Source organism: Myxocyprinus asiaticus, chromosome 49, assembly GCF_019703515.2.
Source record: "Myxocyprinus asiaticus isolate MX2 ecotype Aquarium Trade chromosome 49, UBuf_Myxa_2, whole genome shotgun sequence".
In the NCBI taxonomy this organism is placed as follows: domain Eukaryota; kingdom Metazoa; phylum Chordata; class Actinopteri; order Cypriniformes; family Catostomidae; genus Myxocyprinus; species Myxocyprinus asiaticus.
The window spans coordinates 3,458,461-3,471,869 of NC_059392.1; the positions used below are offsets into that span (position 1 = coordinate 3,458,461).

The window sequence follows — 13,409 nt, forward strand, 5'->3', positions numbered from 1 at the left end:
CATATCAAGTACTGTTATACTAGACTCATTCATTTGCAAATCAAGCACGATTCCAAATGAGAATAAAAAGATCATTGTGTAACAATAGATCAGTCCCTGCTAAGAGCTAAACAATGAAAAGTGATGCCACCCTCTTCCACTAGGGGGACCCAAAGCCACTTGGCTACTTTAAAAGTTGGCCTTGAATAGGTCAGTATGCTTTTTTGGCTCAAGGTGTGTGACAGAACAAGAAAAAAAGCCCCTTTTGATAAGAACAAGGCATGTCCGTGTGCCACGTTATCACAGGCTGTGAGCAAATACAGTTTTGGTGAGCTTAAATCTTATCTTTTTGCTCCGCACAGCAAGCTGTGCACAACACCAGGCGTCATGTCAGGGCTTAACACTTCTCTGGTCTACTTCTTAACTGTGGTAGGAGTGAGTGCGGTCGGAAGGGTGCTGTTCGCTCGCTGGAAACAACGGTGGAGTTTCCTAACAGAATTAATTGCTGCTTTTGCACTTGCTGCTTGTAGACTAGAAGTGGAGACTATTTCAGAGGTCGGTCAGTGGGCTGGTGCACTGGGGCCAGATGTGGCCTTCACAATGCTTTTCCTAGCTATAGTCATCCATGGTATAATCATGCAAGGTGTGAGTGGCAATCCAGCTGTGACCATAACGGCACACCTCCAGAAAGAAATTGGTGCTGTCGCAGCTGTTCTTAGCGTTGCATCACAGTTTCTTGGTGCATATCTTGCCCTCTTATTTGCTGGTAAATACTGGGAGATGGAGCTGACGGATATGCATATGATCAAGAATATGATGATGGCAGAGTGCAGTACTTCTTTGCGAGCCACGCTGGTACAAGGAGCCTTTGCGGAAGCTGTTTGTGCAATTACTTTTTACCTGGTTCATCTCGTCCTAAAAAACAGGACACAGCTGCTGAGAGTTCCCATCTTGGCTTTTTTGCTAACTTTTTTCACCTATGCAGGTAAGTATGCCTCACAGAAACTAGAATTGAGGCACAGGTTTTTAAAGTTTTTTTTTTTTTTTTTTTTACTGTGAACGTGTTTACATGCTAACCAATACCAAAAAGGAAAATCATCCAAAATCATACAACGCAAGAACTATGGAGCCCCTTAGAGAATAGGACAGGAATTTTTTCTTTCTGAAATAGTTTTGTGTGCCCTTACAAAAGTTTACCATGGTTTTCCTACAGTAACCATATTTTAACCATGATATTCATAGTGAAACCACAGTGATAATACAAGAAAACGTAAACTATAGTAATAAAAATCATGGTTTTGTGGGTATCCTGGTTTTACTATGGAAGTACCATAGTTTCACAATTCATAATATTGTGGGAACACTTTAACATAAGGTTATAATTGTTAACATTAGTTAACATGAACTAACTATGAACAGTACTTTTACAGCATTTATTAATTTTGGTTAATGTTAATTTCAGCATTTACTAATGCATTTATTAAATCAAAAGTTGTATATGTTAACAGTAGTTCATGCACTATGAACTAACAAACTAACAGAGAACAATTGTATTTTTATTAACTAACATTATCAAAGATTAATAAATACTGTAAATATTTTGTTTGTAGTTAGTTAATGATAATTAATGCATTTACTAATGTTAACAAATGTAACCTTATAATAAAGTGCTACCAATATTGTAGACTGTATAACCATAGTTTTTGGCAGAAAACATATTTTTTATAGTAGCTAATATTGTAGTAACAAAGATTGTTGTAGGCTAACATTTTTTTTTTTTTTTTTTTTTTGGATGAAAACCAAGGTTTTACTATAGTAATATTGTAGTAACTATGAAAAGTAAGTTAACCATGTGTTTTGGCGGAGACCGTGCTTTTAATACAGTATACCATATCCATATAGTAACCATGGTTTTACTATAGATTGCCATGTTAAATCTTGTGGTTACTATAGTTTTACTACAAATACCATGGTATTTGTAGTAAAAATCAAAATAACCACAAAATTATGATTTTGATTACCATAGTTTTTGTTTTTCTGTATTAGTACTATGATTTTACTATGAATATCAAGGTTAAAATGTTATTTTAGTAAAACCATGGTAAAACTATTGCGATGAATTGCAAGGGCACGCAAATCTTATTGTGAGGGACTGCAAAACTATTGCGAGGACACGCAAAACGTATTGTGAGGGAACGTAAACCTATTGCAAGGGCACGGAAAACTTTTTTGCAAGGGAACACAAAACTGTTGCGAAGGAATGCAAATCTATTGCAAGGACATGTACAACTAATTACGATGGAATGCAAAACTTATTGCAAGGGAACGCAAACTAATCTGAGGGCACGCAAAACTTATTGCGAAGCATGCGCTCCTGATCTGCCAATTTTATTATTATTATTATATTTTTTTTTCTCCCCTTTTCTCTTCAATTTGGAATGCCCAATTCCGAAATGCACTCAAAGTCCTCGTGGTGGCGCAGTGACTCGCCTCAATCCGGGTGGCGGAGGACGAATCTCAGTTGTCTCCGTGTCTGAGACGTCAATCCGCGCATCTTATCACGTGGCTTGTTGAGCGCGTTACCGCGGAGACATAGCGCGTGTGGAGGCTTCACGCTATCCTCTGCGGCATCCACGCACAACTCGCCACACGCCCCACCGAGAGCGAGAACCACATTATAGCGACCATGAAGAGGTTACCTCATGTGTCTCTACCCTCCCACACAAGAAAACAGAGTTGTTTGTATGAAATTTGTAATCACTGGGTTATTGTCTGATGTTGACGTCAAAATGTAGACCGCCATGTGAGCACATAAGAATGGCGGTACATGTTTTTACATGCAATGCAAAATCAGGGTAATGTGCAAAAATCAAATGTGTGCTGATCTGTGTTAGATTGTTTACGTAAACAGGATCAGTGTTGATGCCTAATGTTAGAAATATTGAAGATTTCACAGGATATATAAAAAGATTTGTCTCTTTTGTTAAATAGTCGATAGGCTTTTAAGTCATTGTGGAGGAAAATGCTGTACATATCAAATGCGTATATCCGCTAAAAATTTAATTTGTAAATTTGTTTTTTATTACACTAGCATATCAGTGACCTCAAAGCAAATAGACATGGACTAAAATCCACGAAACTCAGATTTTGAGTTAATGGGGTCTTTAACATTTTGTGCTAACCCTTTTTGTCCACAGGAAATAACTACACCTCTGGATATGTGAATCCATCCCTTGCTTTTGCGCTTACATTCACTTGTCCTGGACATACCTTCTTGGAATATGCTGTTGTCTACTGGCTTGGGCCTCTTGTTGGTTAGTGCTCTTAAATGACAAAAATATTTTCGAAACAGTTTTAGGATCTGCAGCTTTTACTGTGCTTGCAACTATCAAGCACAGTAAAAACAACAAAAACAAATCAAATCCTGGCAATGGATTTTTTTGGAACTTGGATCCGTGTGCAGAATTATTTTGTTTAAACTATTGATGCACCAAAATAAATTATACCAAAATGAAAAGCAAAAATTATGCGCGCACAGGCCCAAAAACCGAAAATTATTTATTTATTTATTTATTTTCTCCCCTTTTCTCCCCAATCTGGAATGCCCAATTCCCAATGCGCTCGAAGTCCTCGTGGTGGCGTAGTGAGTCGCCTCAATCCGGGTGGCAGAGGACGAATCTCAGTTGCCTCCGCGTCTGAGACCGTCAATCCACGCATCTTATCACGTGACTTGTTGAGCGCGTTACCGCGGAAACATAGCGCATGTGGAGGCTTCATGCTGTTCTCCATGGCATTCATGCACAACTCACTACGCGCCCCACCGAGAGCAAGAACCATATAGCGACCACGAGGAGGTTACCCCATGTGACTCTACACTCCCTAGCAACCGGGCCAATTGGTTGCTTAGGAGACCTGGCTGGAGTCACTCAGCACACCCTGGATTCGAACTCGCAACTCCAGGGGTGGTTAAAATTATTATTTTTAAATGAGACTTTATTTAGAATAACTAAACTAATTCTAAATATTATAATAAATAACAAGTGATTACACTTGTTCTTATTTTAGGTGGCATTGCTAACATAAAATCTTGGCTCCAACAACCTTTTCTGCCTTTTTTTTCCTCTTTTGGTCGAAAATGGCATTTTGGCATGTTTGGTGGCCATCATTTCACTGCATCCCTAGTTCAAGCATATCAAGCTGGTTAAAACCTCGAGTAATGTCTTAATGTGCACCTGAAATTGTAAAGCTACTATATCAGAGTATGAATGTAATCTTTTATCTTTTTTAGGTATGATTCTTGCACTGTTCCTGTATTTGGGCAATATTCCATTGCTGTTCAACAGGAATCTACTTTACTCCAGGAAGGCACGTTTCCGGGTGCCAAAGGGGAAAACTTCTGATGATAATAAGATCAACTGAGAGAGGCAAACATGAAAATCGACATTAATATATAGTTTTATGTGTCCTTTGGAATAGTTTTTCCTCTCATTATATTTTTGTTTTTATGTTTGCATTCCCTCGCAATAAATTGGCCATGGTTTTACTACAGTAATATTGAACCAACCATGATTGGAGAAACCATGGTTAATCTTGTGGTTACTATGGTTTTACCACAGATATTATGGTTACACTATGGTTACTGTACAGAGGTCTGCACGGACCTTAAAATGAAACCTGAACCGTACCCGATTTTAAGCCTGAACCCGAAATTGCACTCTCTTTATCATTTCTTCTCCATGCAAGTATTGTTGCAATTGGCTGTATTTTATGTAAACATCACAGGCAACATTCGTAACAGTAAACATACACTGTTTTAACAAGCCACTGTGGTTCCTCAGCACATTAGAGCAGTAGAGGGGAAAAACATTGGCTTACTGTTTATCAAGTGCCAAAACTTTGCTTGGTGCAGAACGGTCTGAAATCATGTGTAACATATTTCACATTAAAATATGAAGTTTTGCTGTCTGAAGTTTTTCAGAATGTGGAACCTTTGTGACAGCTGCTCTAAACACAAGATAGACGTAGTGCAATGAATGAAACAGAACACAGGTGTCTCGACGTGTCTTGGAAACTTGGAAGTTATTTTTTAACTTGCACAGTGTCTAAAAATACAGTGGTCCTGCGCGAGACACTGAAGAAACAGCGAGACCTGTGCAACAGTCAAAGTTTGCACATCTAGGAGTTAGAACACGTGCCCGAAACAAGTTAGGTAAGCCTGGTTATTTTTTCATTCAGTCAGAACCCAGTATCATACTTGAAAAACTGACCCAAAACCTGACGGTTTCTAGGGTCCTGTCTGGCCTGGGTTGGGTTGCAGACCTCTTTTACTGTAGTAAATCCATGGATAATTTTCAGAGTTAACCAAGGTTTTACTACAGTAACTAGAGTTAACTATGGTACAATATTTGTAGTAAAACCACAAAATTATGATTTTTATTACCATAGTTTTCTTTTTCCTGTATTATTACTATGGTTTTACTACAAATTTCATTGTGTATCTTTAAGTACTATAAAAAAAAAAAAAAAAAAAACATGGTTAATTTTGTGGTTACTATGGTTTTGCTACAAAAACCATAGTTCAACTATGGTTACTGTTGTAAAATCATGGTTCATTTATTGTGAGGTAACTCAAAATAATTGCGAGGAAATGCAAAAATATGTCAGAATTTTTTTGAAAATAGTAGGGAAACATAACAGCCATATAGCCAGGCATACTGTTTAATTGTCCATTTTAAAGGGGTCATTTAATAAATGCTCCCCCACCCCCCCCAATAATTTGGCGTGGGCCAAATTATTGAACTTGTATGCATGCCGCCATTTGGCATCCTTGAGCAGTGCCCGGCTACGACTTCTGCTCAAAACTCATCCGCACCACTCATGTAGTTTTCCATTTAAAATGTACACAAATCGTCATTAAGGGAAAATACATGACTTTAGCCTAAGCTTAAAGATGCGCTGTGTGTGATCTTTTCAGTAAAAAGTTTCCTTGTATGGTTTGACAGCTTGAATAAAGACTAGTTGCACTGTTTTTCTTTTTGTTTTTTTCATACACCAACCTGCAAACTCATTATCACTTTGTTTAGTCTTGAAGAAGTGCAGAAACCTCCAGTGCGTTGTGTTGTGCGCTGTGTGATAGCTTGTAGATGTTCTCTTCAGATTATATAAATTCTGTAATTTTACATCCATTAACATTATCGCAAATCAAATTATAAACCAGATGAAAAATTGCACTTTTTTTTTTCCTCTCCTAAAGAGCAGGAACTGTTTTTATAACGATTGTTTGTTTTTTTAGCACCTGTAAATATCTTAAGAACCATTTCCAGGAAAGAGAAAGTGCCAACTTTTATTCACACTAAAGTGGTTGTCAATGCAAGGAGCATTTACAGTAAAGTTCAACTGTTGTCAAACAGAAGATTTGTCCCCTTGTTTTGTGTATGCTCTCTTTTATTAGACAATTTATGAGTTTGTTTACAATTATTCAAGGAACAACAGAGTTTTTGGATTTTGGTCTTCTTGTAGATTGATTTTTGAAGGGACCTTGTATACTATGGAGTTCACAGTCGAAATTCTGCTTTTATGTTTTTCCACCGTTTCATTTGGTGAGTTTTTCTGATAATTTTCTGAAGGTTTGAAGAATCAGCTGGCAAATTTACTGTAAATGTATTGCTTTTGCTATCAAGATATACAATGCTTCTTTTGTTATGGAGATTAAACATTTGGATACACATTTTTTTATTGTGGTGCAAAAATGACACTAAAGTATATATGTATATATATATATATATATATATATAACTACTAAAACTTTGCAAAACTGTTAAACTATAATAACATGTAGATTAGGGCTGGGTATTGATCCAGATTTCCTGGTTTGGTACATTTCTGTTACAATGTCCATTTTGCTTGCATATAAAATATATTCTCTCTCAGCTAATGCTCTTAATTATAAATATACCTTCTAGGTACGATTCGAAAATATTAATTTTAAAAATTGTATTTTATCATTAGTTTTTCATCAAATTGGTCACATTATAGCTTTTGAAAAATGTTAAAATGCAGTCTATTCCATCAATTATTGTCTTGAAATTGCATATACATTTTTGTTAAATTTTTTATTAATTACTTGTGTCATTTGTACTATTTACAAGTATTTACATTGATATGTAGAACACGCGCCTAATCTGTACTGTCTCTTTAAGACTAGCGGCATCAGCCAGTAAGTGCATATAACGAGAGAAGACGTGTGTAATTTCTTTGGCGTGATCAGATCAGAATTAAATGTTTTGTTGTTTTTAATCAACAACTGACAGTAAAACAAAAATGGTTTTATGAGATGTTATTCAACTTCTCAACACAGTGAAAAGACCTCTGTGCTAATAACTTAATCTCCTTTGTACTACTCAATCACTGGTGAGTGAAATCTGAACATTTACTAGCTAGTGGCTTATCATAGACATTAATAGTCGCATAGCGTGCGATTTGGTTGCACATGTGAGTGATTTACTTGCATTTATAGTGAGGGAAAGACTGATCTTTTGCATCGGCAAATCAATATTTTACCCAATCTTAATGTGGATTATCTCTTTCTTGTCACGCAAAAATTTTGATGACTTGACATTGTCTCCTATCATATCCAATACATAATTTTCCTTACAACATTCAAAGCTTTACATGGTCTTGCCCCCTCATACATCACCAATCTCATCCTCCGCTATTCCCATCCCGCTCGCTCAGGTCATCTGATTTGGGCCTACTATTCATTCCATATTACAAGCTGACTTCACTAGGTGGTAGGGCTTTTTGCACACTTGCCCCTTCGCTTTGTAACTCAATTCCTCAGTCCCTCTGTGATCTCACCTCCATACATGATTTCAAAATCAATCTCAAAACATATCTCTTTGCCCTATGCTCTTTTTTTTTTTTTTTTTTGTGATACTTAGTGTTTCCTGTAAAGCAACCTCGAGTTTGAAGAAAGGCGCTATATAAATAAACGTATTATTATTATTGTTGTTGTTGTTGTTGTTGGTAAGACAGTGATCTGGGTAAAACTTTGAAAATGGTCATTATTTTTGCAGTTCTGTTCAGTGCATAAAATACACAATTTGCATTTAAAGGGAAAGCTCACCCAAAAAATTATAATTCTGTTGTAATTTTCTTAGCCTCATGTCATTCCAAACCTGTGTGCCTTTTTTCCATGGAAAGCAAAAAGATATTAGGCATAATATTGACACTGCTTTTCCATACATTTTAAGTGTATGAGGACTTGGGCTGTCATGCCCCAAATAGGAAAACAAACATCATTAACATAATCCAAAAAAAAAAGGATCATATGAATGTCTCCCCTTTTGGTGACTGCTTACCTTGTTTCTGATCATGACATACAAGTTTTTTCATGCAAAAGTGTAAATGAGATTTTAATGAGCAATGGGCACAGGGTAATATTTTCAGTAAATGATTTGAACTTCAGTGTGTTTCTCAGTTGTTAAATAGTGTATAGTGCATGAGTCCTATGGGGTACTTGAACATTTTTCTAAATTTCTCCTTTTGTGTTCCATGGACATGTGGGTCATGTGGGTTAGAACAATATATTGGTGAGTAAATAAAGACAGAATTTTCATTTTTAAGTTAATGAATGTTATGTAATGGTCATGGCTGTAATGTTTTGATTTTCCTGTTTGTAATATGTGCAATTTTCCATCTAGCTGCTGACTGCAAGACATACCTGATGAAGGAAGAGTTTAAAACAAGGATCAGCTGCGAATTTTACCAGTTTTGCTGTGGTAGCTGTTCCGAGATGTACTGCTGTTCCAATTTTCTGTATAAACTTAATGATGAAGAACAATATCTGTGCACTGAATCACACGGTTTTAGGCAGAGGTAATAATTTTATAATTAAGTTTTTATTCATGGCTTATTTAGACCACACCCACACAGTCATTTCTTTTGTTTGAAAATGCATTTATTTTACTACATTTAATAAATATCTCATTTCTATTGGAATGGTGTTTTCCTCCACAGAACTAACACTTTGAGATTCTGACCAAGCAACAATCAAATTTGCTAATTTTATAAGACTAAATCATCCATGTATTCTGTTGAGCAGCATGCTACCACATGGATACGGTGACACTGACTGCAAGGAATATTTCACCAGCAGTGGGACATATGTAGCTGATTTCAGATGCCCCCCTTCTCAGTTCTGCTGTGGTTTCTGTGGTTTCAAGTTTTGCTGTGCTGACCCTAAAACCAGATTATCCAGTTATGATCAGAACAACTGCATGGATGGTCTTTTTCCTGAAAGGTACTAAAAAAAAAAATGTTTTAGCCTTGTTATTTTTTGCATAGTTTCAAAGTAGTCCCCAAATACACCACAAATATGTCTCTTGCGGTCCGAATAAAACTGACTCAGTTCTATTTTATTTAAAGATGCTGTGAAATTGAATGGTTTCTTAAGTGAACCTACAGTGGTTATGGACATGTGATCAAAATCTTATGTCTTATTAGTCAGCCATTTTCATTACCAAATAAAGAAGAAAATACTGGATGTACTCGGCAAAGAAAAAAAATAACTTGGTTTGTCATTGGGTGAATGTTCGGCTCTGGTGTAAATATAGTAGCTCCATACTCTTTCTATTCAAATCTTGTTCCCAGCAAATGTTCGCATTTGGTTAGAGCCTAGGCCCCGTTTACATCTATATACGTCTTGGGTGATCAAGACACTGGTCAGGTGAGACACATGTCGGTTTAAACCTGGTCCCTTAAAATGAGTCTCCTGTGACTACTTTTTTTTCTGGGTTTCATGGGGAGGGTCTCTAAATTCATGATGACATACAATACATCAATCACTGTAGATAAAGTTACTGTTTACAAGCAAATGCTCCACCACTTCTAGGTTCTTTTGGCAGCCCAGAAAAGAAGCGCATTAAATGGGTGCTTTGCTTAAATTGAGCTGAAAATGCCAATGGTTTAAATTTGGCCAAAGGTGTGTATTTTTTGGGGAATTTTGATATTTCAATCTCAGTTCCTATAATACATCTATAATACACTGTGTACACAAAATAGTTACACTCAGGATCTTCAGGACAAAAATGTCCCCATTGAAACCTATTAAAACTGCAATATTTGATCCCAGTGCCATTAAGGCATAAAATTATTAATTCTATGATATTATGCTTTCATTCCGGAGCCCTGGCTTCAAAATGTACATTTTTAGTATTTTCCTCCAAATGGCGCCATTGTTTTTTATTTTTTTTTATTTAATTTTTTTCTTCGTGTTTAGCCTGTGGAGCAAATACATGCTTTTTATTTGAATGCAGTAACTGAATTCAGCTGTTCCAGCTGTTAAATCAAAATCGGCTGCTGTTAAGTTTGAATATGGAATATGATGATATTGAAGTCAGATATTATTATTAACTGTATTTGGGTTTGTACTTTAAGCAGTTAATATACATATTGCATGTCTGATAGTTAAGAAGTGTTAAACAAGTGCTGATTCATCAACCTGTTACAAGTCCAAAATGATCATACAGGCATATTGAATGCCGATAGTTATGAAAGAACCTACATCAATTCTTCATTGCAAACCATAGATATCCCTTTAGAATACATTTTAGTAACATCATAAAACATTACATTATATAATGCTTAAAAGATTATTTAAACTGCAGCGCTGCTCAAAAGAACCTGGAAGCGCAGTTGCATGTAGTGTGACGTAAGAGTAATTTCACCTGTGGCTGTGTGTTACTGCATGATATTAAACTGCAAAAAAAGTCAGAAAAGACAAAGAAAGCACAAACAAAACCAGTGCACTGTTTCTCCCAGATGCAGTTGAAATCTAATCACAAAGGCAACATTTAGAGCAGGATTATCCATTATTTTCGTGGGTTTCCTGTATTAATCTGTAAACTGAGTCTTAGAATACCGTAAAGAGTCATATGGAGATTTTACTACTGTTTTTAGATTTTAAACCATGTACACTGGCGGCTAAATGTTTGGAATAATGTACAGATTTTGCTCTTATGGAAAGAAGTTGGTACTTTTATTCACCAAAGTGGCATTCAACTGATCACAATGTATATTCAGGACATTAATAATGTGAACAATTACTATTACAATTTGAAAACAATGTTCAGAACTTCTTAAACTACTTCAAAGAGTTCTCATCAAAAAATCCTCCATGTGCAGCAATGACAGCTTTGCAGATCCTTGTTATTCTAGCTGTCAGTTTGTCCAGATACTCAGGTGACATTTCACCCCACACTTCCTGTAGCACTTGCCATAGATGTGGCTGTCTTGTCGGGCACTTCTCACGCACCTTACAGTCTAGCTGATCCCACAAAAGCTCAATGGGGTTAAGATCCATAACACTCTTCTCCAATTATCTGTTGTCCAATGTCTGTGTTTCTTTGCCCACTCTAACCTTTTCTTTTTGTTTTTCTGTTTCAAAAGTGGCTTTTTCTTTGCAATTCTTCCCATAAGGCCTGCACCCCTGAGTCTTCTCTTTACTGTTGTACATGAAACTGGTGTTGAGCGGGTAGAATTCAATGAAGCTGTCAGCTGAGGACATGTGAGGCGTCTATTTCTTAAACTAGAGACTCTGATGTACTTATCCTCTTGTTTAGTTGTACATCTGGCCTTCCACATCTCTTTCTGTCCTTGTTAGAGCCAGTTGTCCTTTGTCTTTGAAGACTGTAGTGTACACCTTTAAATGAAATCTTCAGTTTTTTGGCAATTTCAAGCATTGTATAGCCTTCATTCCTCAAAACAATGATTGACTGATGAGTTTTTAGAGAAAGCTGTTTCGTTTTTGCCATTTCTGACCTAATATTGACCTTAAGACATGCCAGTCTATTGCATACTGTGGCAACTCAAAAACAAACACAAAGACAATGTTAAGCTTCATTTCACGAACCAAATAGCTTTCAGCTGTGTTTGATATAATGGCAAGTGATTTTCTAGTACCAAATGATCAATTTATCATGATTACTCAAGGATAAGGTGTTGGAGTGATGGCTGCTGTCTAGATTTGATCAAAAATGACTTTTTTCAAATAGTGATGGTGCTGTTTTTTAAATCAGTAATGTCCTGACTGTACTTTATGATCAGTTGAATGCCACTTTGGTGAATAAAAGTACCAATTTCCTTCAAAAACAGCTAAATCTGTACATTATTCCAAACTTTTGGCCGCCAGTGTATATTTGCCAAATGTCTTCATCATGTGTGGATTATAACATGCTCTTCAACCACACTTCTTTTGCACCAATTTATTGTTATTTGACAGGAAACCTCCACAAGAGGAGATTGACTGCATGAAATATAAAACAAGAAGTGGGACATTTGTAGAGGCCTCTAAATGCCCTACTAAACAGTTATGCTGTGGTGACTGTCAAAACAAATTCTGCTGTGATGATCCTAGAGAGAGGAAATTTCCCAATTTATTACAAAGCAACTGCAAGGATGATTCAGTTGATACAAGGTATTGAAAAAATGAATGTGTTATCTCAGAACTCACTTTATCTTTGGTTACTTTGTAGCTAGTTCCAATGCAGTGTCCAAATACACAACCAACATGTCTCTTATGGTTTGCATGGAACAGAGTCTTAAAGGGGTTATGATGTGAGGAATCAAATAGGTTTTGATCTTTTGACATATGAGTTCAATGTACAATAAAAACAAGTTTTCAAGTTCTTTCAAATCCACGCATCATGCCGTGTCACTGACGTATGCCATCTAAGAACCTCAAGACGACACCTGGGTCAGCCGGTGCAGTTGCTTAAAAGTAGGCTTGTTCGAGATGCCAATCCTCTGTATAAACGTAATGATGATGAACTGAATTACACAGTTACACAAGGTAATAATTTGTATAATTAATTGCAGGCGCGGGCGAAGAATTGGGGTAGACGGGGGGCACACATCACCCCCAATGCTGTCAAGGGGGTAATTGGTCCCCCCCAATCATGCATCTGTCCTTGTTTATATATTATTATCAATGCTTAAAATAATTTCGTATGAGATACCTTGCAATTGCGTGGCTGTGAGTCTGACATATTGAGACAAAAACTGAAGTCCCTCCCTTCGTTGTACGTGTTGGTATCGGCCAACTAGATGGCGGTGACACGTGGTACCAGTTACTTTTCTCAGCGCTGGTAAGGATGCATGAACTCACAGTCGTTTATTATTACTGGATGAGGATTTTTAAAATTGCTTTTATAAGTATGCCTCATTCATCAAAAAATCCAAAGCACAAGAACTCGTGGAATTGGATGGGAATATTAAAAGTGCAGAGGCAGAGCTACCCAGCCTGCCAATTTCAACTTTTCTTTAAAATAAAAGACAAATCTGGGTTACAGTGAGGTACTTACAATGAAAAGTGAATAAGGCCAGTCCGTAAACGTTACAATACTTACTGTTTTATTGCCACAAAATCGCTT

At 36.6% G+C, this 13,409-nt stretch overlaps 2 protein-coding genes across 2 annotated transcripts; both read left to right on the forward strand.

Annotated features, from left to right (window-relative positions):
- The first annotated feature begins 126 nt into the window (after positions 1-126).
- Positions 127-6,687, forward strand: LOC127438585 (aquaporin-12-like). Its single transcript, XM_051694274.1, has 3 exons — positions 127-964; positions 3,177-3,293; positions 4,268-6,687. The coding sequence occupies exons 1-3, from the start codon at positions 196-198 to the stop codon at positions 4,396-4,398; spliced, it is 1,017 nt and encodes a 338-aa protein (XP_051550234.1). The 5' UTR covers positions 127-195; the 3' UTR covers positions 4,399-6,687.
- Positions 6,688-8,687: 2,000 nt separating this feature from the next.
- On the forward strand, positions 8,688-12,578 carry LOC127438343 (protein shisa-9A-like). The gene is made up of 3 exons (XM_051693870.1): positions 8,688-8,856; positions 9,083-9,280; positions 12,260-12,578. Exons 1-3 carry the CDS (start codon positions 8,705-8,707, stop codon positions 12,459-12,461), a joined length of 552 nt encoding a protein of 183 aa, XP_051549830.1. The 5' UTR covers positions 8,688-8,704; the 3' UTR covers positions 12,462-12,578.
- Positions 12,579-13,409: the final 831 nt, after the last annotated feature.

Bases quoted from the DNA above. Each gene is read 5' to 3' on its own strand.
- LOC127438585 (XM_051694274.1), top strand. From the start codon at position 196: ATGCTTTTTTGGCTCAAGGTGTGTGACAGAACAAGAAAAAAAGCCCCT. The intron at 965-3,176 runs GTAAGTATGCCT...TTTTGTCCACAG, and splicing joins AACTTTTTTCACCTATGCAG to GAAATAACTACACCTCTGGA. The intron at 3,294-4,267 runs GTTAGTGCTCTT...TATCTTTTTTAG, and splicing joins CTGGCTTGGGCCTCTTGTTG to GTATGATTCTTGCACTGTTC.
- LOC127438343 (XM_051693870.1), top strand. From the start codon at position 8,705: ATGAAGGAAGAGTTTAAAACAAGGATCAGCTGCGAATTTTACCAGTTT. The intron at 8,857-9,082 runs GTAATAATTTTA...TCTGTTGAGCAG, and splicing joins TCACACGGTTTTAGGCAGAG to CATGCTACCACATGGATACG. The intron at 9,281-12,259 runs GTACTAAAAAAA...GTTATTTGACAG, and splicing joins GATGGTCTTTTTCCTGAAAG to GAAACCTCCACAAGAGGAGA.